Source organism: Garra rufa, chromosome 1 (assembly GCF_049309525.1).
Source record: "Garra rufa chromosome 1, GarRuf1.0, whole genome shotgun sequence".
Taxonomy (NCBI): Eukaryota; Metazoa; Chordata; class Actinopteri; order Cypriniformes; family Cyprinidae; genus Garra; species Garra rufa.
The window spans coordinates 101,518,618-101,541,544 of record NC_133361.1 but is presented as its reverse complement, the minus strand read 5'-3'; the positions used below and the strand labels follow the sequence as shown (position 1 = coordinate 101,541,544).

Genomic DNA, 22,927 nt, shown 5'->3' with positions numbered 1-22,927 from the left:
GAAAGGTGCCCCAAATTGGTGGAAAATCACATCTCAACCATACGCTGTCCAAAGCATTGACCCGCCTTCACGCGGCAAAACAGAACGTGTTGTTGGCCCGCACTGCTGGGTCAAACTGCGCTTCCCAAAAACAGATTGGGTCAAAACCGACAGAAGAAAACTCTAAGCCTGCTCTAAGCCCTACCCACGGGGAGGGCTCGACAGTCTCGCACAACGCGAGAGCCTCCGTTTCGCCTGTGTAATTTGGGGGCCGATGAATACTGGGTCCGACCCGGTGAAGAAGCCCACGACCAGCCCGGCTAGCTCAGTCGGTAGAGCATGAGACTCTTAATCTCAGGGTCGTGGGTTCGAGCCCCACGTTGGGCGGCTCAGTTGACTCTCTTTCTTCCCAAAAGGGTGGCGGGCTCCAGCGTGCCCATTCGCCGCGCAGGCTGAGCGGATTTTGCGAGCTCCGGAAACATCTTTCAAAACAGATGTCGCTGTTAGTGCGAGCGATTTTAATCCCTATCACTAACCCTAACCCTTGCTTTTACACCGGTGATCCGGCAGCAGCAAGCAGCAGCGGCTGTCTCTGTGGCGCTACCTGGAGCAGGATCGTCTGTTTCCGCGGCCGTCTCCTCGTCCAATCGCCGATCTCGCCGTCCATTGTGAGAATGGACGAGAGCCAATCGCGTCGCTCGCCATCCATTGTGAGAATGGACGAGAGCCAATCGCGTCGCTCGCCATCCATTGTGAGAATGGACGAGAGCCAATCGCATCGCTCGAGCTCCATTGTTGAGAGCCACTCACCATGCTTAGTTTCATTCTAAGTCAGGTTCAAAAATCAGACGAACGGAATATAGGATAACTTTTCAAAGTAAGTAATACATGTTTTCTACTTTCTTCCTCTCTGTTTACAATGTTCTCAATTGGTAACTCGTTACGTTTTCGTCCGTCATTCATCCGTGTTTGGCGTTCACAAACTTTTGACTCGCGAATTGCCCATAATGAAACACCGTTTAAATGTAATCTAACTTTCTAAAGTCTATTTACTCGTTCTTAAGTTCGATTTAAATGGGGGAAAAACGCGTTTCAGCTGTAAGTGCAGTCATCCCTTATGACAATTTACCTTGTTTTTACTATAGTAAAAGCGTAGTAACCATGTTGTGTTTTTGGCTGATCGATTACAACTGTATGAACACAGTCTTACTATAAAGGAAAATCTGAATGAACAGCAACAACAAAAAACGTTGTGCTTGTGTTTGTCGTCATTTACCATGGCTTTACTATAGTGAAAGTGTAGTAATCATGTTTTCTTTTCATTACTTGCCTATAATCTCACATATTTAACACAATTGTGCCTGTAATCGTACTTATTAAACTCAGTTTACTCGTTCTTAAAGTGTAAACACAGTCTTACTATAAATAAAAATATGAATGAAAAAAAAACAAGTCATTTACCATGCTTTTACTATAGTGAAAGTGTAGTAATCATGTTTTGTTTCCATGATTTGCCTATAATCTTACATATAAAACACCATTTGCCTGTAATTTTGCATAGTAAACACATCTATTTTATTTAAAGTTTGATTTGGATTTAAAAAATATGTTTAGTTGTAGACATTGTCATTTCTAATTAACATTTAATGTGATTTTTCTGTGTGAATGTAGTAATCAAGTTTTGTGTTTGCAGATGGATTACTATTTATATAAACACAGATGCAAATAATAATTTAAATGAAAATGCAATGTTATATAGACATCCCTTACAAAAATTAACCATGGTTTAAGTAAAGTGTACTTACTATGTTCTTTGTTTTTTTGTTTTTGTTTTTTTCTCAGATTGATTATCATATGTATAACCACAGCTTTTAACTAACAATGTACTTTATTTTACATTGTCATTAATACATGCTTTATGTAGTTACTATAGTAATAACAGTAAATTATGCATAATTGGATGCAACTAACTGTAAACCAAACAAAACAATAATCTTATCCCTATCGTAACTGCATGTAGTAATTTCATATTCAAATCTTTATATGTATGACTGTAGTGTAACACCTTTAAATGTTTAACCTTGTTTTGCTTTGTTAGCAATAAAATAATGTTTAATTGTTGTAATGGGTGCCATTATTTAGTCAGCTTGAATATATATCGTTGTATCATTATAAAAAAAATTAAAAACATTTGTGTAGTTGTCCAATACCTGCAAAATGCACATTACTAACTATTATTTCCCTATTATATTTAGATGAGCACTAAGCCAAAGAGCCACAAGGTCATGGGTGATGGCGAGTGGATGGCCAGGTTGAGGACTTTTGCCAGCTCTGGGGTTCGTCCATCTGGAGGCAACAGACCAGCACCACGGCAGCGGAAGTGGTACAACCTCTATCAGAAGGTAAAGTTACCTGTATCTCATTGTAGAATATGTATGTGAACATTATTTGTCAAACATTTTTACACGTGACTGTGTTTAATGTTTTTGAAAGAAGTGTCTTTTGCTCATTCAGCCTGCATTTATTTGATCAAAAATACAGAAAAAACAGCAATATAATTTGTACTGCATATTTGTATTTATTTTGTTATTTTTTAATGAAAACTGTGATACGTTTTGCAGAATTCATTGATGAATAAAAAGTTAAAAGAACAGCATTAATTTCTCTTTTGAACAGTCCTGTATATCGTTAAAGAAGATTTTCTATTTTATTTCTAATGCTGTTCTTTATTGAACTTTTTATTCTTCAATGAATCCTAAAAAAAGTATCACAGATTACATAAAAAAATACATTAAGCAGCACAACTGTGTCCAACATTGGTCATAAATTAAATTCTAAAATGATAGCTAAATATTCAGCGTTGATGACAGAAATAATTTGAATTTAAAGTTTATGGAACTATACGCCTTATTCAGCCCGCCGCCATTTTGAATCGAAAACGAGGCTGAGAGGGATAGCAGTCCAGCAGCGCCCACTGTGGCGTATTGTTGCGTCCCGGGATGTAGATTGTTTAGTCATAAAAATAAAGAGAAAATATCATTTCACTAATTTCCACAGGACAAAGAACTTCAGAAAATGTGTATTATTAAAGTTCGACGGGACATAGAACCTAACTTTCAGGTAACAATATTGCATTTATTTAAGAAAATGACTGTGGAAACTAGCCGGTTGGCTAATTGCTAATTTATAATGTGAGCATGTTTATCTTTCTTTAAACGTTTACGCAGAGCTAAAATGTTATGTTTTACTACAACAACTAAACTAAATATCTCCATTTTGTATAACTTAGATTACAAAGAACACAACAGTGTGCTCAACGTTTTACTCGGGATTGTTTTTCAAAAACACTGACTGGAATTAGGAAGCATAAGGAGGGTTCAGCTCCGTCTGTGTTTACCTGGACTCAAAAGCCTCACCAAAGGAAAACCTTGCGATCGTAAGTGAAAAGGATATTATTTTTAAATGATGTTTTAAAGATTAACATGGTTAACAGTTTGTGTTAAGAGCCTGCAGTTAGATCGTAAGCCTCTTTCAGACAACATGTGAAGTCATACAAAAAACAGTAGGTTTAAACAGAAAGTTTATTTTTATGCAAAGCGATCAAATGATAACATTTATTTATTAGCTTGCCGTGTAGTGTTTGAGGTAAACCACTTTTAAAATCGCAAAATGATATTCAGAACATTATTTTTTGTCTCTGTTTTGCTTTAGACAAGGAAAATGTCATGTTTATCGTAATTTCATAATAAAGGTCGGGAAGACGCTTATGACCTAGCTGCAGGCTCTTAACACAAACCATTAAGCATTTTATTCTATAAAACATCATTTGAAAAACTCTGTGTAAGCGTTTAAAGGTAGATAAACATGCGCACATTAGAAATTAGTAGTCTTTCCACAGTCATTTTCTTAAATAAATGCAAAATTGTTACCTGAAAGTTAGGTTATATGTCCTGTGGAACAATCCATGTTTTCTGGAGCTCTTTGTCCTGTGGAAAAACTTGAAATTACCTATTATTTTACGGTTATACGATCTACATCCCGGGACGCAACAATACGCAACAGTGGGCGCTGCTGGACTGCTATCCCTCACAGCCTCGTTTTCGATTCAAAATGGCGGCTGGCTGAATAAGGCGTATAAATTTAAACTGTAATGACATTTTACAATATTACTGATGTTTTCTTTATTTTTATCAAATAAATGCAGGATCGATGAGCATAAGGCACTTCTTTCAAAAAACATTAAAAATAGTGATGTGTCCAAACTTTTGACTGATCCTGTATTTGTGTTTCCTTTTATTAAATTTTGTTTTGGTTTTTTGTAGGAGAACTGCTTGGTGTTGACTACTTCCTGAGTCAGACTGGACAGCCCCTGGTAGTGGACCCTGACTCAGAAGAGACAGAGAACATGCTGGAGGATGTGGATGAAGGCGAGGATGAAGAAGACGAGGGCTTCAGGGAGGACCAAACACTTGACATTACTGAGTCGAGTCTCACCGATGACCCAAGCTTCTCTCTGTCCTCCACTCAGCCTGTGCCTTCCTTTACTCAGCCTGATGCCTCCTTCACGCCAGGTGCCTCAGCATCTCCTGACGAGTCTGTGGTATGTAAATATCTTGTTGTATGCATGTATGTAATTGTGTTTCATGTAATATTGTTACATTTCTAGGAAAATATATATTTATATGTTTGTTTATTTTGTTCCACTTCACTGTACTCATAATGTTGTTCATTTCTGTGTTTTTATTTTCTTTGTATTTTTTCTCTCAGGCTTTGCATAGTGCTGGTGTGCTGGACAAAGTGGACAGCCTTGCGGAGTATCTTGTGGAGCTCAGGAATCAGCCATCTCTGGCTCTCACCAACAAGCAGGTCAGTTTCTCTACTTTTTCTTCTTGACCTGTCATATGTTGACACTACCACTTGTTTTGTTTTCTCATTTGCCTTGTATTATATGCTCTCTCTGCTTAAGTGAGCAATATAGTTGGCAGAACCTGCTGGATAACGATAAGAAAAGAGTGGTGTTTACTGCCAGACACCAGAGCAGGCTGGACACAGGGTCACTCCAGGGGTGGAGAGCGTGAAGAGGCATACATTCACCACCACTGCCCCACTTGCCCAGTGGCCAGATTGTTGTCGCCTGATAGAGACCATTTCAAGCTCTGTGCCATCCATAAGAGTCCAAAAAAGAAAGGGGATAAAGTTTTATTTGTGTGTATTGTTTTGTGCTTTCTGTTCTTTTGCACATGCAATGAAGGCACAAGTGCCATGGACATTTGAAAGTTTTATTTAAAAGTATAGGTTTGTTTTCTGTTCTTTTGCACTTGTAAAGAATGCACAGTAGTAATTAATATTTTAAAGTTTTATTCATTTGTATTGTTATGTGCTTTCTGTTGTTTTGCACTCACAAAGGCAAACAAAAGCCATTGTCATTTTAAAATTGTATTTTGTATTTTGGTCTGTGCTTTCTGTTCTTTTCACTTGCAATTAATGCACAAGAGCCATGGACATTGGACGGTTTTATTTATATGTATAGTTCTGTTTTCTGTTCTTTTGCACTTGCAAAGAATGCACAGGAGTCATGGACAATAGAAAGTATTATTAAGAGGTATTATTCTGTTTTCCGCACATGCAACATAACTATAAGAATAAAAATGTAAAAAAAAAAATGAATAATGAATAATTGGCTATGACTGATTGAAAAATAAAAGTTTGGTGATGATTAAGTAACTCTTTTTGTATGTCTTTGTTACAGTATCATTTAACAGTTATAGGCCCTTTTAAAAATGTTGATAAATTTGGGGATTATTTCATAAAAAAATGACTATTTTTTGTACTATAAGTTTTAGAACATAACTACAGCAGAAATATATTTAAACTAAAAGTGCAAAAACTCAGAACTGTGAATAAAATATTAATAATCAGTAATATAAATCTAATAAAGTATTAATTTGTCATTTCAGAAATAATTTAATTCATTTGGACATCATTTATTTGATAATTACTGATAAATAAATCATTCAGTAAACACTTCAATGTATGGCAACAGTGTAATATGAACTTGGAAGTTTGTGATAATCCTTACTCCCGTATAAATGTACAGGAAAATAGAGAAAACTTTTTTTTCAGATAATTTATTGTAAATATACACTCCAAAAACATTGCTTTGAAGGACAAAGAGATAAAATTTCCTTTCATTTCTTTTCTTCAAATTTTTTTCCTTTTTTCTCTCTTTTTTCTTTCTTTTTCTCTTTTTCCCCCTTCTTCCTCCTCCTTCCTTTTCTTCCCCCCCCCTTAACAGACTATTGTTCCCCAGCTTTGGCGCAATCGGTTAGCGCGTTCGGCTGTTAACCGAAAGGTTGGTGGTTCGAGCCCACCCAGGGACGTGTGAAATGCCGGAGTTTTGCACGCGCGTCAGGTGTCCACTGACGCCTATGCCATTCTTAGGGTTGCGAGGCACAGCTTTCTCAGGGCGTTTATCTTGTGCACCTTCAATAAGCTGGCTTGTTTTAAAAGAATTCAGCGGCGGGTGTTTGGTGAACATTTTCACCAGCTCGAGTAGTTTGCTGTGGCATGTGGATGCCTTCTTTACTGATGATCTGTCTCTGGGACTCATCTAGTTGACATAGTATCCGCTGACATTCGGCTGAAGGTGCTGATCCACCATCTGCTCTTGGTACGGACTGGAACCGGGGGACTGTAGTGACCATCAGATCGGAATACAGAATGGATCTGGTGGCTACGGTGACCTCAGAATAAGAAGAAACAGACTAATATTAATGTAGATGCAAAAGTTCCATGTTGCCACAAAGTCAATACCCCACCGGGATGACTTGAAATACAGTCAGCATCGGCAATTTTTGCCAATCTCTCTGGAGGCTTGTTGAGAAAGATAGTCTTGTTTCGTTTTGTTTCCTTTTATTGGCGTGGCTGGTTGTTGGTCCTCGTCAAAGAGGTGTCCACCGATCGTAGCGTGCCGGAGCCAGAAGACTTGTTGTTTTGTCAATATGTTCTCAAGACTTTGCGGCAGGTATCAATAAACTACAGCACAATCACAGCTCGCCGCTACCCATCGTCAACAGGTTGGGCCTGTCTGTTCCGGTGGGCTCTCAGTGGTGCTAAAGCATCAAATGAAGAGGATGGGATTCTAACCCACACAAACCAAGGCGTGCCGAGCACAACGGACGAGCCTTGCATCGCCTTAACCACTCGACCACCTTTCGTTTTGCACGGTCCTTTTGTTTAACCCTCCCGATTCAGACCACCAGCTCATTAGTAGAGCGCTCAGTGAACTGAACTGAGTGTGTCAGATAGGGAAGACACACAAAAATTGCAGAGTGGGGTCCCCAGGACCGAGGATCACTGCTAAACGTACCGAACGACGAGGATGGGATTCGAACCCACGCGTGCAGAGCACAATGGATTAGCAGTCCATCGCCTTAACCACTCGGCCACCTCGTCATATTACGTGGCGTCTTTTATTTAGCACTCCCGATTCAGATCATCAGCTCATTAGTAGAGAACTCAAAGAACTGAACTGAGTGTGTTAGATAAGGAGGACACACAAAAAGTTCAGCATGGGGTCCCCAGGACCTAGATTAAGGTCCAGTGCTAAAGGAACCGAACGACAAGGATGGGATTAGCAATCCATCGCCTTAACCACTCGGCCTCCCCGCCCCCTTGCTGACTGAGAGAGGCCATGCTGCGGACCTTTTCAGCTGCTGCTGCTGTGCTTTCAGCAGGCTGTTTTGAGCACAGAGGGAATAGTGAATGAGCCGTCTTTTACACACCTCTAATCTGTTCCGTAGAAACACGGTGCAGCAACCCGTGCCAGGAGACTGTTTGTGCGGCAGTTTAAAGCTTGCTACCACCTTGTCGGTTCACATCCACGTAGGTGCCTGAAAAGGTCACGACCGTCGCCGGCATTCTTTCGCAGAGGCAATATTGTAGCCTATGCGGTTTATCCGAGGCGCGATCATTGCTGGTTGAAAACTTTACCCAATACCCCGCCAGGATGACTTGAAATACAGTCAGCTTTGGCAATTTTTGCTAGCCTCTCTGGAGGCTTAGAGTATTGTTGAGAAAAAGTAGCCTTGTTTTGTTTCTCGTCAAAAAGGTGTCTGCTGATGATTGAGCGCCAGAGCCAGAAGGCTTGTTGTTTTGTAAATATGTCCTCAAGACGGCTATCATTAAACTGCAGCGCAATTACAGCTCACCGTTACCCATCGTAAACAGGTTGGGCCTGTCTGGTCCGGTGGACTCTCAGTGGCGCTAAAGCTTCCAGTGCATGTCGAGCACAATGTATTAGCCTTCCACCGCCTAAACCGCTGGACCACCTCGTCATCTTGCGTGGTTTCTTTGTTTAACACTCCTGAATCATGTGCATGTGGATGCCTTCTTCGTCTTTTGTTTCAGCCGCCGAGGGCCTGTTTTCCACTGAGGCCCTGCGTCAAACTCCCTATGAGACACAATCGAACTTTAGTAGTAACCTCCGATTACGGCCGAATGTGGATTCTGCTCGGACGACGGGGCACCGGTACATCCTTTGTAGCTTTGGCTTGTTAGCCAAACGCTACAGCAGTTTGCCATTTCCCATGAAATCATCCTTGATTTCCTTAAGAAAGGTGCCCCAAATTGGTGGAAAATCACATCTCAACCATACGCTGTCCAAAGCATTGACCCGCCTTCACGCGGCAAAACAGAACGTGTTGTTGGCCCGCACTGCTGGGTCAAACTGCGCTTCCCAAAAACAGATTGGGTCAAAACCGACAGAAGAAAACTCTAAGCCTGCTCTAAGCCCTACCCACGGGGAGGGCTCGACAGTCTCGCACAACGCGAGAGCCTCCGTTTCGCCTGTGTAATTTGGGGGCCGATGAATACTGGGTCCGACCCGGTGAAGAAGCCCACGACCAGCCCGGCTAGCTCAGTCGGTAGAGCATGAGACTCTTAATCTCAGGGTCGTGGGTTCGAGCCCCACGTTGGGCGGCTCAGTTGACTCTCTTTCTTCCCAAAAGGGTGGCGGGCTCCAGCGTGCCCATTCGCCGCGCAGGCTGAGCGGATTTTGCGAGCTCCGGAAACATCTTTCAAAACAGATGTCGCTGTTAGTGCGAGCGATTTTAATCCCTATCACTAACCCTAACCCTTGCTTTTACACCGGTGATCCGGCAGCAGCAAGCAGCAGCGGCTGTCTCTGTGGCGCAATCGGTTAGCGCGTTCGGCTGTTAACCGAAAGGTTGGTGGTTCGAGCCCACCCAGGGACGTGTGAAATGCCGGAGTTTTGCACGCGCGTCAGGTGTCCACTGACGCCTATGCCATTCTTAGGGTTGCGAGGCACAGCTTTCTCAGGGCGTTTATCTTGTGCACCTTCAATAAGCTGGCTTGTTTTAAAAGAATTCAGCGGCGGGTGTTTGGTGAACATTTTCACCAGCTCGAGTAGTTTGCTGTGGCATGTGGATGCCTTCTTTACTGATGATCTGTCTCTGGGACTCATCTAGTTGACATAGTATCCGCTGACATTCGGCTGAAGGTGCTGATCCACCATCTGCTCTTGGTACGGACTGGAACCGGGGGACTGTAGTGACCATCAGATCGGAATACAGAATGGATCTGGTGGCTACGGTGACCTCAGAATAAGAAGAAACAGACTAATATTAATGTAGATGCAAAAGTTCCATGTTGCCACAAAGTCAATACCCCACCGGGATGACTTGAAATACAGTCAGCATCGGCAATTTTTGCCAATCTCTCTGGAGGCTTGTTGAGAAAGATAGTCTTGTTTCGTTTTGTTTCCTTTTATTGGCGTGGCTGGTTGTTGGTCCTCGTCAAAGAGGTGTCCACCGATCGTAGCGTGCCGGAGCCAGAAGACTTGTTGTTTTGTCAATATGTTCTCAAGACTTTGCGGCAGGTATCAATAAACTACAGCACAATCACAGCTCGCCGCTACCCATCGTCAACAGGTTGGGCCTGTCTGTTCCGGTGGGCTCTCAGTGGTGCTAAAGCATCAAATGAAGAGGATGGGATTCTAACCCACACAAACCAAGGCGTGCCGAGCACAACGGACTAGCCTTGCATCGCCTTAACCACTCGACCACCTTTCGTTTTGCACGGTCCTTTTGTTTAACCCTCCCGATTCAGACCACCAGCTCATTAGTAGAGCGCTCAGTGAACTGAACTGAGTGTGTCAGATAGGGAAGACACACAAAAATTGCAGAGTGGGGTCCCCAGGACCGAGGATCACTGCTAAACGTACCGAACGACGAGGATGGGATTCGAACCCACGCGTGCAGAGCACAATGGATTAGCAGTCCATCGCCTTAACCACTCGGCCACCTCGTCATATTACGTGGCGTCTTTTATTTAGCACTCCCGATTCAGATCATCAGCTCATTAGTAGAGAACTCAAAGAACTGAACTGAGTGTGTTAGATAAGGAGGACACACAAAAAGTTCAGCATGGGGTCCCCAGGACCTAGATTAAGGTCCAGTGCTAAAGGAACCGAACGACAAGGATGGGATTAGCAATCCATCGCCTTAACCACTCGGCCTCCCCGCCCCCTTGCTGACTGAGAGAGGCCATGCTGCGGACCTTTTCAGCTGCTGCTGCTGTGCTTTCAGCAGGCTGTTTTGAGCACAGAGGGAATAGTGAATGAGCCGTCTTTTACACACCTCTAATCTGTTCCGTAGAAACACGGTGCAGCAACCCGTGCCAGGAGACTGTTTGTGCGGCAGTTTAAAGCTTGCTACCACCTTGTCGGTTCACATCCACGTAGGTGCCTGAAAAGGTCACGACCGTCGCCGGCATTCTTTCGCAGAGGCAATATTGTAGCCTATGAGGTTTATCCGAGGCGCGATCATTGCTGGTTGAAAACTTTACCCAATACCCCGCCAGGATGACTTGAAATACAGTCAGCTTTGGCAATTTTTGCTAGCCTCTCTGGAGGCTTAGAGTATTGTTGAGAAAAAGTAGCCTTGTTTTGTTTCTCGTCAAAAAGGTGTCTGCTGATGATTGAGCGCCAGAGCCAGAAGGCTTGTTGTTTTGTAAATATGTCCTCAAGACGGGTATCATTAAACTGCAGCGCAATTACAGCTCACCGTTACCCATCGTAAACAGGTTGGGCCTGTCTGGTCCGGTGGACTCTCAGTGGCGCTAAAGCTTCCAGTGCATGTCGAGCACAATGTATTAGCCTTCCACCGCCTAAACCGCTGGACCACCTCGTCATCTTGCGTGGTTTCTTTGTTTAACACTCCTGAATCATGTGCATGTGGATGCCTTCTTCGTCTTTTGTTTCAGCCGCCGAGGGCCTGTTTTCCACTGAGGCCCTGCGTCAAACTCCCTATGAGACACAATCGAACTTTAGTAGTAACCTCCGATTACGGCCGAATGTGGATTCTGCTCGGACGACGGGGCACCGGTACATCCTTTGTAGCTTTGGCTTGTTAGCCAAACGCTACAGCAGTTTGCCATTTCCCATGAAATCATCCTTGATTTCCTTAAGAAAGGTGCCCCAAATTGGTGGAAAATCACATCTCAACCATACGCTGTCCAAAGCATTGACCCGCCTTCACGCGGCAAAACAGAACGTGTTGTTGGCCCGCACTGCTGGGTCAAACTGCGCTTCCCAAAAACAGATTGGGTCAAAACCGACAGAAGAAAACTCTAAGCCTGCTCTAAGCCCTACCCACGGGGAGGGCTCGACAGTCTCGCACAACGCGAGAGCCTCCGTTTCGCCTGTGTAATTTGGGGGCCGATGAATACTGGGTCCGACCCGGTGAAGAAGCCCACGACCAGCCCGGCTAGCTCAGTCGGTAGAGCATGAGACTCTTAATCTCAGGGTCGTGGGTTCGAGCCCCACGTTGGGCGGCTCAGTTGACTCTCTTTCTTCCCAAAAGGGTGGCGGGCTCCAGCGTGCCCATTCGCCGCGCAGGCTGAGCGGATTTTGCGAGCTCAGGAAACATCTTTCAAAACAGATGTCGCTGTTAGTGCGAGCGATTTTAATCCCTATCACTAACCCTAACCCTTGCTTTTACACCGGTGATCCGGCAGCAGCAAGCAGCAGCGGCTGTCTCTGTGGCGCAATCGGTTAGCGCGTTCGGCTGTTAACCGAAAGGTTGGTGGTTCGAGCCCACCCAGGGACGTGTGAAATGCCGGAGTTTTGCACGCGCGTCAGGTGTCCACTGACGCCTATGTCATTCTTAGGGTTGCGAGGCACAGCTTTCTCAGGGCGTTTATCTTGTGCACCTTCAATAAGCTGGCTTGTTTTAAAAGAATTCAGCGGCGGGTGTTTGGTGAACATTTTCACCAGCTCGAGTAGTTTGCTGTGGCATGTGGATGCCTTCTTTACTGATGATCTGTCTCTGGGGCTCATCTAGTTGACATAGTATCCGCTGACATTCGGCTGAAGGTGCTGATCCACCATCTGCTCTTGGTACGGACTGGAACCGGGGGACTGTAGTGACCATCAGATCGGAATACAGAATGGATCTGGTGGCTACGGTGACCTCAGAATAAGAAGAAACAGACTAATATTAATGTAGATGCAAAAGTTCCATGTTGCCACAAAGTCAATACCCCACCGGGATGACTTGAAATACAGTCAGCATCGGCAATTTTTGCCAATCTCTCTGGAGGCTTGTTGAGAAAGATAGTCTTGCTTCGTTTTGTTTCCTTTTATTGGCGTGGCTGGTTGTTGGTCCTCGTCAAAGAGGTGTCCACCGATCGTAGCGTGCCGGAGCCAGAAGACTTGTTGTTTTGTCAATATGTTCTCAAGACTTTGCGGCAGGTATCAATAAACTACAGCACAATCACAGCTCGCCGCTACCCATCGTCAACAGGTTGGGCCTGTCTGTTCCGGTGGGCTCTCAGTGGTGCTAAAGCATCAAATGAAGAGGATGGGATTCGAACCCACACAAACCAAGGCGTGCCGAGCACAACGGACTAGCCTTGCATCGCCTTAACCACTCGACCACCTTTCGTTTTGCGCGGTCCTTTTGTTTAACCCTCCCGATTCAGACCACCAGCTCATTAGTAGAGCGCTCAGTGAACTGAACTGAGTGTGTCAGATAGGGAAGACACACAAAAATTGCAGAGTGGGGTCCCCAGGACCGAGGATCACTGCTAAACGTACCGAACGACGAGGATGGGATTCGAACCCACGCGTGCAGAGCACAATGGATTAGCAGTCCATCGCCTTAACCACTCGGCCACCTCGTCATATTACGTGGCGCCTTTTATTTAGCACTCCCGATTCAGATCATCAGCTCATTAGTAGAGAACTCAAAGAACTGAACTGAGTGTGTTAGATAAGGAGGACACACAAAAAGTTCAGCATGGGGTCCCCAGGACCTAGATTAAGGTCCAGTGCTAAAGGAACCGAACGACAAGGATGGGATTAGCAATCCATCGCCTTAACCACTCGGCCTCCCCGCCCCCTTGCTGACTGAGAGAGGCCATGCTGCGGACCTTTTCAGCTGCTGCTGCTGTGCTTTCAGCAGGCTGTTTTGAGCACAGAGGGAATAGTGAATGAGCCGTCTTTTACACACCTCTAATCTGTTCCGTAGAAACACGGTGCAGCAACCCGTGCCAGGAGACTGTTTGTGCGGCAGTTTAAAGCTTGCTACCACCTTGTCGGTTCACATCCACGTAGGTGCCTGAAAAGGTCACGACCGTCGCCGGCATTCTTTCGCAGAGGCAATATTGTAGCCTATGAGGTTTATCCGAGGCGCGATCATTGCTGGTTGAAAACTTTACCCAATACCCCGCCAGGATGACTTGAAATACAGTCAGCTATGGCAATTTTTGCTAGCCTCTCTGGAGGCTTAGAGTATTGTTGAGAAAAAGTAGCCTTGTTTTGTTTCTCGTCAAAAAGGTGTCTGCTGATGATTGAGCGCCAGAGCCAGAAGGCTTGTTGTTTTGTAAATATGTCCTCAAGACGGGTATCATTAAACTGCAGCGCAATTACAGCTCACCGTTACCCATCGTAAACAGGTTGGGCCTGTCTGGTCCGGTGGACTCTCAGTGGCGCTAAAGCTTCCAGTGCATGTCGAGCACAATGTATTAGCCTTCCACCGCCTTAACCGCTGGACCACCTCGTCATCTTGCGTGGTTTCTTTGTTTAACACTCCTGAATCATGTGCATGTGGATGCCTTCTTCGTCTTTTGTTTCAGCCGCCGAGGGCCTGTTTTCCACTGAGGCCCTGCGTCAAACTCCCTATGAGACACAATCGAACTTTAGTAGTAACCTCCGATTACGGCCGAATGTGGATTCTGCTCGGACGACGGGGCACCGGTACATCCTTTGTAGCTTTGGCTTGTTAGCCAAACGCTACAGCAGTTTGCCATTTCCCATGAAATCATCCTTGATTTCCTTAAGAAAGGTGCCCCAAATTGGTGGAAAATCACATCTCAACCATACGCTGTCCAAAGCATTGACCCGCCTTCACGCGGCAAAACAGAACGTGTTGTTGGCCCGCACTGCTGGGTCAAACTGCGCTTCCCAAAAACAGATTGGGTCAAAACCGACAGAAGAAAACTCTAAGCCTGCTCTAAGCCCTACCCACGGGGAGGGCTCGACAGTCTCGCACAACGCGAGAGCCTCCGTTTCGCCTGTGTAATTTGGGGGCCGATGAATACTGGGTCCGACCCGGTGAAGAAGCCCACGACCAGCCCGGCTAGCTCAGTCGGTAGAGCATGAGACTCTTAATCTCAGGGTCGTGGGTTCGAGCCCCACGTTGGGCGGCTCAGTTGACTCTCTTTCTTCCCAAAAGGGTGGCGGGCTCCAGCGTGCCCATTCGCCGCGCAGGCTGAGTGGATTTTGCGAGCTCCGGAAACATCTTTCAAAACAGATGTCGCTGTTAGTGCGAGCTATTTTAATCCCTATCACTAACCCTAACCCTTGCTTTTACACCGGTGATCCGGCGGCAGCAAGCAGCAGCGGCTGTCTCTGTGGCGCAATCGGTTAGCGCGTTCGGCTGTTAACCGAAAGGTTGGGGGTTCGAGCCCACCCAGGGAGCTGTGAAATGCTGGAGTTTTGCACGCGCGTCAGGTGTCCACTGACGCCTATGCCATTCTTAGGGTTGCGAGGCACAGCTTTCTCAGGGCGTTTATCTTGTGCACCTTCAATAAGCTGGCTTGTTTTAAAAGAATTCAGCGGCGGGTGTTTGGTGAACATTTTCACCAGCTCGAGTAGTTTGCTGTGGCATGTGGATGCCTTCTTTACTGATGATCTGTCTCTGGGGCTCATCTAGTTGACATAGTATCCGCTGACATTCGGCTGAAGGTGCTGATCCACCATCTGCTCTTGGTACGGACTGGAACCGGGGGACTGTAGTGACCATCAGATCGGAATACAGAATGGATCTGGTGGCTACGGTGACCTCAGAATAAGAAGAAACAGACTAATATTAATGTAGATGCAAAAGTTCCATGTTGCCACAAAGTCAATACCCCACCGGGATGACTTGAAATACAGTCAGCATCGGCAATTTTTGCCAATCTCTCTGGAGGCTTGTTGAGAAAGATAGTCTTGCTTCGTTTTGTTTCCTTTTATTGGCGTGGCTGGTTGTTGGTCCTCGTCAAAGAGGTGTCCACCGATCGTAGCGTGCCGGAGCCAGAAGACTTGTTGTTTTGTCAATATGTTCTCAAGACTTTGCGGCAGGTATCAATAAACTACAGCACAATCACAGCTCGCCGCTACCCATCGTCAACAGGTTGGGCCTGTCTGTTCCGGTGGGCTCTCAGTGGTGCTAAAGCATCAAATGAAGAGGATGGGATTCGAACCCACACAAACCAAGGCGTGCCGAGCACAACGGACTAGCCTTGCATCGCCTTAACCACTCGACCACCTTTCGTTTTGCGCGGTCCTTTTGTTTAACCCTCCCGATTCAGACCACCAGCTCATTAGTAGAGCGCTCAGTGAACTGAACTGAGTGTGTCAGATAGGGAAGACACACAAAAATTGCAGAGTGGGGTCCCCAGGACCGAGGATCACTGCTAAACGTACCGAACGACGAGGATGGGATTCGAACCCACGCGTGCAGAGCACAATGGATTAGCAGTCCATCGCCTTAACCACTCGGCCACCTCGTCATATTACGTGGCGCCTTTTATTTAGCACTCCCGATTCAGATCATCAGCTCATTAGTAGAGAACTCAAAGAACTGAACTGAGTGTGTTAGATAAGGAGGACACACAAAAAGTTCAGCATGGGGTCCCCAGGACCTAGATTAAGGTCCAGTGCTAAAGGAACCGAACGACAAGGATGGGATTAGCAATCCATCGCCTTAACCACTCGGCCTCCCCGCCCCCTTGCTGACTGAGAGAGGCCATGCTGCGGACCTTTTCAGCTGCTGCTGCTGTGCTTTCAGCAGGCTGTTTTGAGCACAGAGGGAATAGTGAATGAGCCGTCTTTTACACACCTCTAATCTGTTCCGTAGAAACACGGTGCAGCAACCCGTGCCAGGAGACTGTTTGTGCGGCAGTTTAAAGCTTGCTACCACCTTGTCGGTTCACATCCACGTAGGTGCCTGAAAAGGTCACGACCGTCGCCGGCATTCTTTCGCAGAGGCAATATTGTAGCCTATGAGGTTTATCCGAGACGCGATCATTGCTGGTTGAAAACTTTACCCAATACCCCGCCAGGATGACTTGAAATACAGTCAGCTTTGGCAATTTTTGCTAGCCTCTCTGGAGGCTTAGAGTATTGTTGAGAAAAAGTAGCCTTGTTTTGTTTCTCGTCAAAAAGGTGTCTGCTGATGATTGAGCGCCAGAGCCAGAAGGCTTGTTGTTTTGTAAATATGTCCTCAAGACGGGTATCATTAAACTGCAGCGCAATTACAGCTCACCGTTACCCATCGTAAACAGGTTGGGCCTGTCTGGTCCGGTGGACTCTCAGTGGCGCTAAAGCTTCCAGTGCATGTCGAGCACAATGTATTAGCCTTCCACCGCCTTAACCGCTGGACCACCTCGTCATCTTGCGTGGTTTCTTTGTTTAACACTCCTGAATCATGTGCATGTGGATGCCTTCTTCGTCTTTTGTTTCAGCCGCCGAGGGCCTGTTTTCCACTGAGGCCCTGCGTCAAACTCCCTATGAGACACAATCGAACTTTAGTAGTAACCTCCGATTACGGCCGAATGTGGATTCTGCTCGGACGACGGGGCACCGGTACATCCTTTGTAGCTTTGGCTTGTTAGCCAAACGCTACAGCAGTTTGCCATTTCCCATGAAATCATCCTTGATTTCCTTAAGAAAGGTGCCCCAAATTGGTGGAAAATCACATCTCAACCATACGCTGTCCAAAGCATTGACCCGCCTTCACGCGGCAAAACAGAACGTGTTGTTGGCCCGCACTGCTGGGTCAAACTGCGCTTCCCAAAAACAGATTGGGTCAAAACCGACAGAAGAAAACTCTAAGCCTGCTCTAAGCCCTACCCACGGGGAGGGCTCGACAGTCTCGCACAACGCGAGAGCCTCCGTTTCGCCTGTGTAATTTGGGGGCCGATGAATACTGGGTCCGACCCGGTGAAGAAGCCCACGACCAGCCCGGCTAGCTCAGTCGGTAGAGCATGAGACTCTTAATCTCAGGGTCGTGGGTTCGAGCCCCACGTTGGGCGGCTCAGTTGACTCTCTTTCTTCCCAAAAGGGTGGCGGGCTCCAGCGTGCCCATTCGCCGCGCAGGCTGAGTGGATTTTGCGAGCTCCGGAAACATCTTTCAAAACAGATGTCGCTGTTAGTGCGAGCTATTTTAATCCCTATCACTAACCCTAACCCTTGCTTTTACACCGGTGATCCGGCGGCAGCAAGCAGCAGCGGCTGTCTCTGTGGCGCAATCGGTTAGCGCGTTCGGCTGTTAACCGAAAGGTTGGGGGTTCGAGCCCACCCAGGGAGGTGTGAAATGCTGGAGTTTTGCACGCGCGTCAGGTGTCCACTGACGCCTATGCCATTCTTAGGGTTGCGAGGCACAGCTTTCTCAGGGCGTTTATCTTGTGCACCTTCAATAAGCTGGCTTGTTTTAAAAGAATTCAGCGGCGGGTGTTTGGTGAACATTTTCACCAGCTCGAGTAGTTTGCTGTGGCATGTGGATGCCTTCTTTACTGATGATCTGTCTCTGGGGCTCATCTAGTTGACATAGTATCCGCTGACATTCGGCTGAAGGTGCTGATCCACCATCTGCTCTTGGTACGGACTGGAACCGGGGGACTGTAGTGACCATCAGATCGGAATACAGAATGGATCTGGTGGCTACGGTGACCTCAGAATAAGAAGAAACAGACTAATATTAATGTAGATGCAAAAGTTCCATGTTGCCACAAAGTCAATACCCCACCGGGATGACTTGAAATACAGTCAGCATCGGCAATTTTTGCCAATCTCTCTGGAGGCTTGTTGAGAAAGATAGTCTTGCTTCGTTTTGTTTCCTTTTATTGGCGTGGCTGGTTGTTGGTCCTCGTCAAAGAGGTGTCCACCGATCGTAGCGTGCCGGAGCCAGAAGACTTGTTGTTTTGTCAATATGTTCTCAAGACTTTGCGGCAGGTATCAATAAACTACAGCACAATCACAGCTCGCCGCTACCCATCGTCAACAGGTTGGGCCTGTCTGTTCCGGTGGGCTCTCAGTGGTGCTAAAGCATCAAATGAAGAGGATGGGATTCGAACCCATACAAACCAAGGCATGCCGAGCACAACGGACTAGCCTTGCATCGCCTTAACCACTCGACCACCTTTCGTTTTGCGCGGTCCTTTTGTTTAACCCTCCCGATTCAGACCACCAGCTCATTAGTAGAGCGCTCAGTGAACTGAACTGAGTGTGTCAGATAGGGAAGACACACAAAAATTGCAGAGTGGGGTCCCCAGGACCGAGGATCACTGCTAAACGTACCGAACGACGAGGATGGGATTCGAACCCACGCGTGCAGAGCACAATGGATTAGCAGTCCATCGCCTTAACCACTCGGCCACCTCGTCATATTACGTGGCGTCTTTTATTTAGCACTCCCGATTCAGATCATCAGCTCATTAGTAGAGAACTCAAAGAACTGAACTGAGTGTGTTAGATAAGGAGGACACACAAAAAGTTCAGCATGGGGTCCCCAGGACCTAGATTAAGGTCCAGTGCTAAAGGAACCGAACGACAAGGATGGGATTAGCAATCCATCGCCTTAACCACTCGGCCTCCCCGCCCCCTTGCTGACTGAGAGAGGCCATGCTGCGGACCTTTTCAGCTGCTGCTGCTGTGCTTTCAGCAGGCTGTTTTGAGCACAGAGGGAATAGTGAATGAGCCGTCTTTTACACACCTCTAATCTGTTCCGTAGAAACACGGTGCAGCAACCCGTGCCAGGAGACTGTTTGTGCGGCAGTTTAAAGCTTGCTACCACCTTGTCGGTTCACATCCACGTAGGTGCCTGAAAAGGTCACGACCGTCGCCGGCATTCTTTCGCAGAGGCAATATTGTAGCCTATGAGGTTTATCCGAGGCGCGATCATTGCTGGTTGAAAACTTTACCCAATACCCCGCCAGGATGACTTGAAATACAGTCAGCTTTGGCAATTTTTGCTAGCCTCTCTGGAGGCTTAGAGTATTGTTGAGAAAAAGTAGCCTTGTTTTGTTTCTCGTCAAAAAGGTGTCTGCTGATGATTGAGCGCCAGAGCCAGAAGGCTTGTTGTTTTGTAAATATGTCCTCAAGACGGGTATCATTAGGGATGTGCCGAACGAAGCTTCCGAAGCAGTGAAGCTTTTACTACAAACTGCGTTGATGCTTCGAAGCTTTTTGACACAGTGCTCTACTTCTCCATCTGGTGGTCAAAAAAAATCTCTACACCAGCTGTGCCATTGAAGTGTTTTGTTCATTGTAATATTTTGTTTGTGTATTTAATAAACATATGTAATTAGCAAGATGGTGGTGTGTGTGTGTGTGTGTGTGTGTGTGTGTAGAGCCCCCCCCCCCCCTTTTTTTGGACAATATAATGGCAATAAAGACTTTCTGTTTTTCATTTGTACTCACACCAAACATTCCCCCTTCTACATAGAGACCTATAGGCATGTGTGATTTTTTGTTTTTCATTGCTCCATTTTTCTGTGTTTTTTACAAAACATCACAAACATGTACGTTGTACAAAAACAACAACACCAAAAATAAAAAAAATACACACAAATGCAACTACATATTTTTATTCAAGAATATGATTTGTTCTGCTGTGCTGGAGCTTAAGCGGCTCCTTTTTTTACTGATTACATCACCCGCTTTAGAAAATATTCGTTCACACGGAACAGATGTGGCCGTAATTGCCAAATATTTTCTGGCCAAAGTATATAGATGGGGGTACTCTTTATGGGCCTGCCAGTATTTTAGAGGGTCCTCACTTCGAGGCAGGTATGCATCACTGATGTACCTCTTGACCTCTATGGTGGCATCAGCATTACAGCTATGATGCCGTTGCGTTTCACTGACTCGGCTATCCAGGAGCTCCCACAGGTCATCTGAGGATGGAGCATTCTGAGCTGCCTGAGAGGATGATGCCTCTGCTTGTGAAGCATGCTCACTGGTTAGTCGGATGATTGAAGCACATTCAGCTGTCAACAGCCGCTCAGCTTCACGGGCATTATCCTGGTTGCCAAACCCAAGGGTCTTAAATCTGGGGTCTAGCAACGTGGCCAGTGCAAGCACACGGATTGATTCAACAGTACTGCACCGCTTGTTGATGTACTGCTGAAGAGCAATCCCTAAGGATGAAACAGATACATTTCTTGCCAGGGCTGTTTTTTCTGCTACCTTGTGCTGAATCATCCTAATGATTGGGATTATCTTTGAAGCTGACACTCTCTTCTCCCCAGAGAGTTCTTCCGTGGCATACTTGAAAGGTGCCAGTACTTCAAGGCTTTCTGAAATTATGTCAAAATCAGCACTTGAAAGTGGCATGATGTCATTTGACAAACTAGCCAAAGCAGCACCAACAGGCTCTCTAAGATCAATAAGTCTTTGAAGCATGTCATGTGTGCTGTTCCACCTGGTGTCCACCTCCTGGAGAAGCTTTAGGGGCTGCCTGCCCATCCTTTCTTGGGCAAGCATTAACTTTTCAGTAGCTTTAGTGCTGCTCCTGAAATAAGACACCACTCTCCTGGCTCTGCTACGGATGTCTGCCATGACCTCATGTTCTTCTACTGCCCTTTTCACAATAAGGTTTATGGTATGAGCAAAGCAAGGGAGATGGCGTAGTCCCAGTTTCTGAATTGCTGACACCATGTTGGCTGCATTGTCTGTTACCATGGCAGCAACTGAACCAGTAAGACCCCAGTCCGTTATCATCTCTGACAAAGCCTCTTTGATGTTGTCAGCTGTATGTGATTTGGGAAACTTGGATACTCCCAGCACCACTGAGCCCAGCTCAGTGTTGCTATTAGTGTAGTGGCATGTGACCCCCAGATAGGACTCCATAGTGAGGGAGGTCCACATATCAGCTGTGAGGCAGACAGATGGGATATTCCTTACTTGTGCCATAGCCTTTTCCTTCTCTTCTCTGTATTTGTGTCTGACCATTGTCTTCACAGTTTTCCGAGTTGGTAGCACATAGGTGGGGTCCAACATGTTAATAAATGCTTTAAATCCCTCATCTTCCACGATGGAGAAAGGCTGTAAGTCCTTCACAATCATGTTGATAAGGGCATCATCAAGCTCCTTCTTTCTTCCTAATAAAACACAGTACAATTCATTATTGGCAGAGTAACTCAAAGTACCCCCTTTTAAAAGCAGCCCATGGTGTGTTTAAATAGGTAACATAAAATTTTATCTTTTAATAAATGTGCATTGGCAATAAAAAGTCTGCACACCCCTTGGAGTTCATATGATTACAATATATTATAGATGTAGATCCAATTCAGTAGTGTTTGTTTGGACTTAGCTTTTAACCCATAGTCTATATGTATACCAGAAATATAATATAACAACCTATCCATAGTCACTAAAATACAGAGGTGGGCAAAAGACCCAAATTTCATAAACACAGGCTATTTTACACAAAAAGGTGGATAAGATATATACAGGTCAGTGTGAAAGACATGAATATGACAAACATGCAATTGGTTGACTTCTTCATAGGCTAAACAATGGTTGTTCTAGCAAATGGCTTTGAAACTTTGGCTATGCTATTAGTGATTTCTTTATACAATTATATTGAGTGTTATTATATTCCACCAAATGAATAATTGGAAGAGAATATGAAAAATTCAAAAGGGTAAGTTTTCTTGCATTTTGATTAGTTTGATTACTAACTTTTTCAGTTATTTGTGGATAGTATACAGTCTTTATTGCTCAAAAGAAAAATTAATTATTAGAATTCATTTCACCTTCTCCAGTTGGTGCAGAATGGTGCTCTGTTGTAGGAGTCTCATTGGCCAGAGCATTAGGATGCTTGGAGCGCAGATGGCGAAGCATTGATGATGTGTTATTGGAATAAGATAAAGTTTGATCACATATTAAGCATGAAACTTTATTAGGACTGTCCAGACTGAAGTGTTCCCACACTTGAGAACGGGGTCTCTTGCGTGCATTTTCCATTTTGATATTAAACAAGCAATGTGAGCTGAGGACGGCGTTCACAAGGACGGCGTTTACAAGCAGCAAACAAGTTTGTAGTTGAGGAAGGACTTTTATTCATTTTGGGACAGTGGTTGAGACCGCAAGGTGTTTTAATTTACATTCATACAACAGACATTCAAACGTCATTGTTTTTATTATATATATTTTTTTAATAATAATACACCATGTAAAAAACATAAAGACATGACAATTATGGATATAATTATAACATTGGAATAAAATGGACAGCGGGTATGGGATAGCACAATCGTCGCGCTGTTTGTTTGAGCCTTGCATGACGTGTCAGTGTGGAAACAAAGCTTCATTTCCACAGGTCACGTGACAGCCTCATTTCAAGCAATGCTCCGAAACACTGTTTCGAAGCACTAG

The 22,927-nt window shown here is 45.3% G+C and overlaps 1 protein-coding gene and 17 non-coding genes across 18 annotated transcripts; 12 read left to right on the top strand and 6 right to left on the bottom strand.

The window, feature by feature from the left end:
- The first annotated feature begins 293 nt into the window (after positions 1 to 293).
- On the top strand, positions 294 to 366 carry trnak-cuu (transfer RNA lysine (anticodon CUU)). Its single transcript has one exon. It is a non-coding gene; the product is annotated as a tRNA-Lys (tRNA).
- Positions 367 to 7,352: 6,986 nt separating this feature from the next.
- Positions 7,353 to 7,434, bottom strand: trnas-gcu (transfer RNA serine (anticodon GCU)). The gene has a single exon. It is a non-coding gene; the product is annotated as a tRNA-Ser (tRNA).
- Positions 7,435 to 7,897: 463 nt separating this feature from the next.
- On the top strand, positions 7,898 to 8,038 carry LOC141285036 (U4 spliceosomal RNA). The gene has a single exon (XR_012338534.1). It is a non-coding gene; the product is annotated as a U4 spliceosomal RNA (small nuclear RNA).
- Positions 8,039 to 8,885: 847 nt separating this feature from the next.
- On the top strand, positions 8,886 to 8,958 carry trnak-cuu (transfer RNA lysine (anticodon CUU)). Its single transcript has one exon. It is a non-coding gene; the product is annotated as a tRNA-Lys (tRNA).
- A 201-nt stretch (positions 8,959 to 9,159) lies between these two features.
- On the top strand, positions 9,160 to 9,233 carry trnan-guu (transfer RNA asparagine (anticodon GUU)). Its single transcript has one exon. It is a non-coding gene; the product is annotated as a tRNA-Asn (tRNA).
- A 993-nt stretch (positions 9,234 to 10,226) lies between these two features.
- trnas-gcu (transfer RNA serine (anticodon GCU)) lies at positions 10,227 to 10,308 on the bottom strand. The gene has a single exon. It is a non-coding gene; the product is annotated as a tRNA-Ser (tRNA).
- Positions 10,309 to 10,771: 463 nt separating this feature from the next.
- Positions 10,772 to 10,912, top strand: LOC141283723 (U4 spliceosomal RNA). The gene has a single exon (XR_012338199.1). It is a non-coding gene; the product is annotated as a U4 spliceosomal RNA (small nuclear RNA).
- Positions 10,913 to 11,759: 847 nt separating this feature from the next.
- On the top strand, positions 11,760 to 11,832 carry trnak-cuu (transfer RNA lysine (anticodon CUU)). Its single transcript has one exon. It is a non-coding gene; the product is annotated as a tRNA-Lys (tRNA).
- Positions 11,833 to 12,033: 201 nt separating this feature from the next.
- trnan-guu (transfer RNA asparagine (anticodon GUU)) lies at positions 12,034 to 12,107 on the top strand. The gene has a single exon. It is a non-coding gene; the product is annotated as a tRNA-Asn (tRNA).
- A 993-nt stretch (positions 12,108 to 13,100) lies between these two features.
- trnas-gcu (transfer RNA serine (anticodon GCU)) lies at positions 13,101 to 13,182 on the bottom strand. Its single transcript has one exon. It is a non-coding gene; the product is annotated as a tRNA-Ser (tRNA).
- A 463-nt stretch (positions 13,183 to 13,645) lies between these two features.
- On the top strand, positions 13,646 to 13,786 carry LOC141284485 (U4 spliceosomal RNA). The gene has a single exon (XR_012338430.1). It is a non-coding gene; the product is annotated as a U4 spliceosomal RNA (small nuclear RNA).
- An 847-nt stretch (positions 13,787 to 14,633) lies between these two features.
- trnak-cuu (transfer RNA lysine (anticodon CUU)) lies at positions 14,634 to 14,706 on the top strand. Its single transcript has one exon. It is a non-coding gene; the product is annotated as a tRNA-Lys (tRNA).
- Positions 14,707 to 15,974: 1,268 nt separating this feature from the next.
- trnas-gcu (transfer RNA serine (anticodon GCU)) lies at positions 15,975 to 16,056 on the bottom strand. The gene has a single exon. It is a non-coding gene; the product is annotated as a tRNA-Ser (tRNA).
- A 463-nt stretch (positions 16,057 to 16,519) lies between these two features.
- Positions 16,520 to 16,660, top strand: LOC141285009 (U4 spliceosomal RNA). Its single transcript, XR_012338529.1, has one exon. It is a non-coding gene; the product is annotated as a U4 spliceosomal RNA (small nuclear RNA).
- An 847-nt stretch (positions 16,661 to 17,507) lies between these two features.
- trnak-cuu (transfer RNA lysine (anticodon CUU)) lies at positions 17,508 to 17,580 on the top strand. Its single transcript has one exon. It is a non-coding gene; the product is annotated as a tRNA-Lys (tRNA).
- A 1,268-nt stretch (positions 17,581 to 18,848) lies between these two features.
- Positions 18,849 to 18,930, bottom strand: trnas-gcu (transfer RNA serine (anticodon GCU)). Its single transcript has one exon. It is a non-coding gene; the product is annotated as a tRNA-Ser (tRNA).
- A 463-nt stretch (positions 18,931 to 19,393) lies between these two features.
- On the top strand, positions 19,394 to 19,534 carry LOC141283708 (U4 spliceosomal RNA). The gene has a single exon (XR_012338197.1). It is a non-coding gene; the product is annotated as a U4 spliceosomal RNA (small nuclear RNA).
- Positions 19,535 to 20,122: 588 nt separating this feature from the next.
- LOC141322946 (E3 SUMO-protein ligase ZBED1-like) lies at positions 20,123 to 22,393 on the bottom strand. Its single transcript, XM_073833450.1, has 2 exons — positions 22,306 to 22,393; positions 20,123 to 21,648 (listed from the first exon to the last, which is right to left on the bottom strand). Exons 1-2 carry the CDS (start codon positions 22,391 to 22,393, stop codon positions 20,123 to 20,125), a joined length of 1,614 nt encoding a protein of 537 aa, XP_073689551.1.
- Between the last annotated feature and the right edge of the window lie 534 nt (positions 22,394 to 22,927).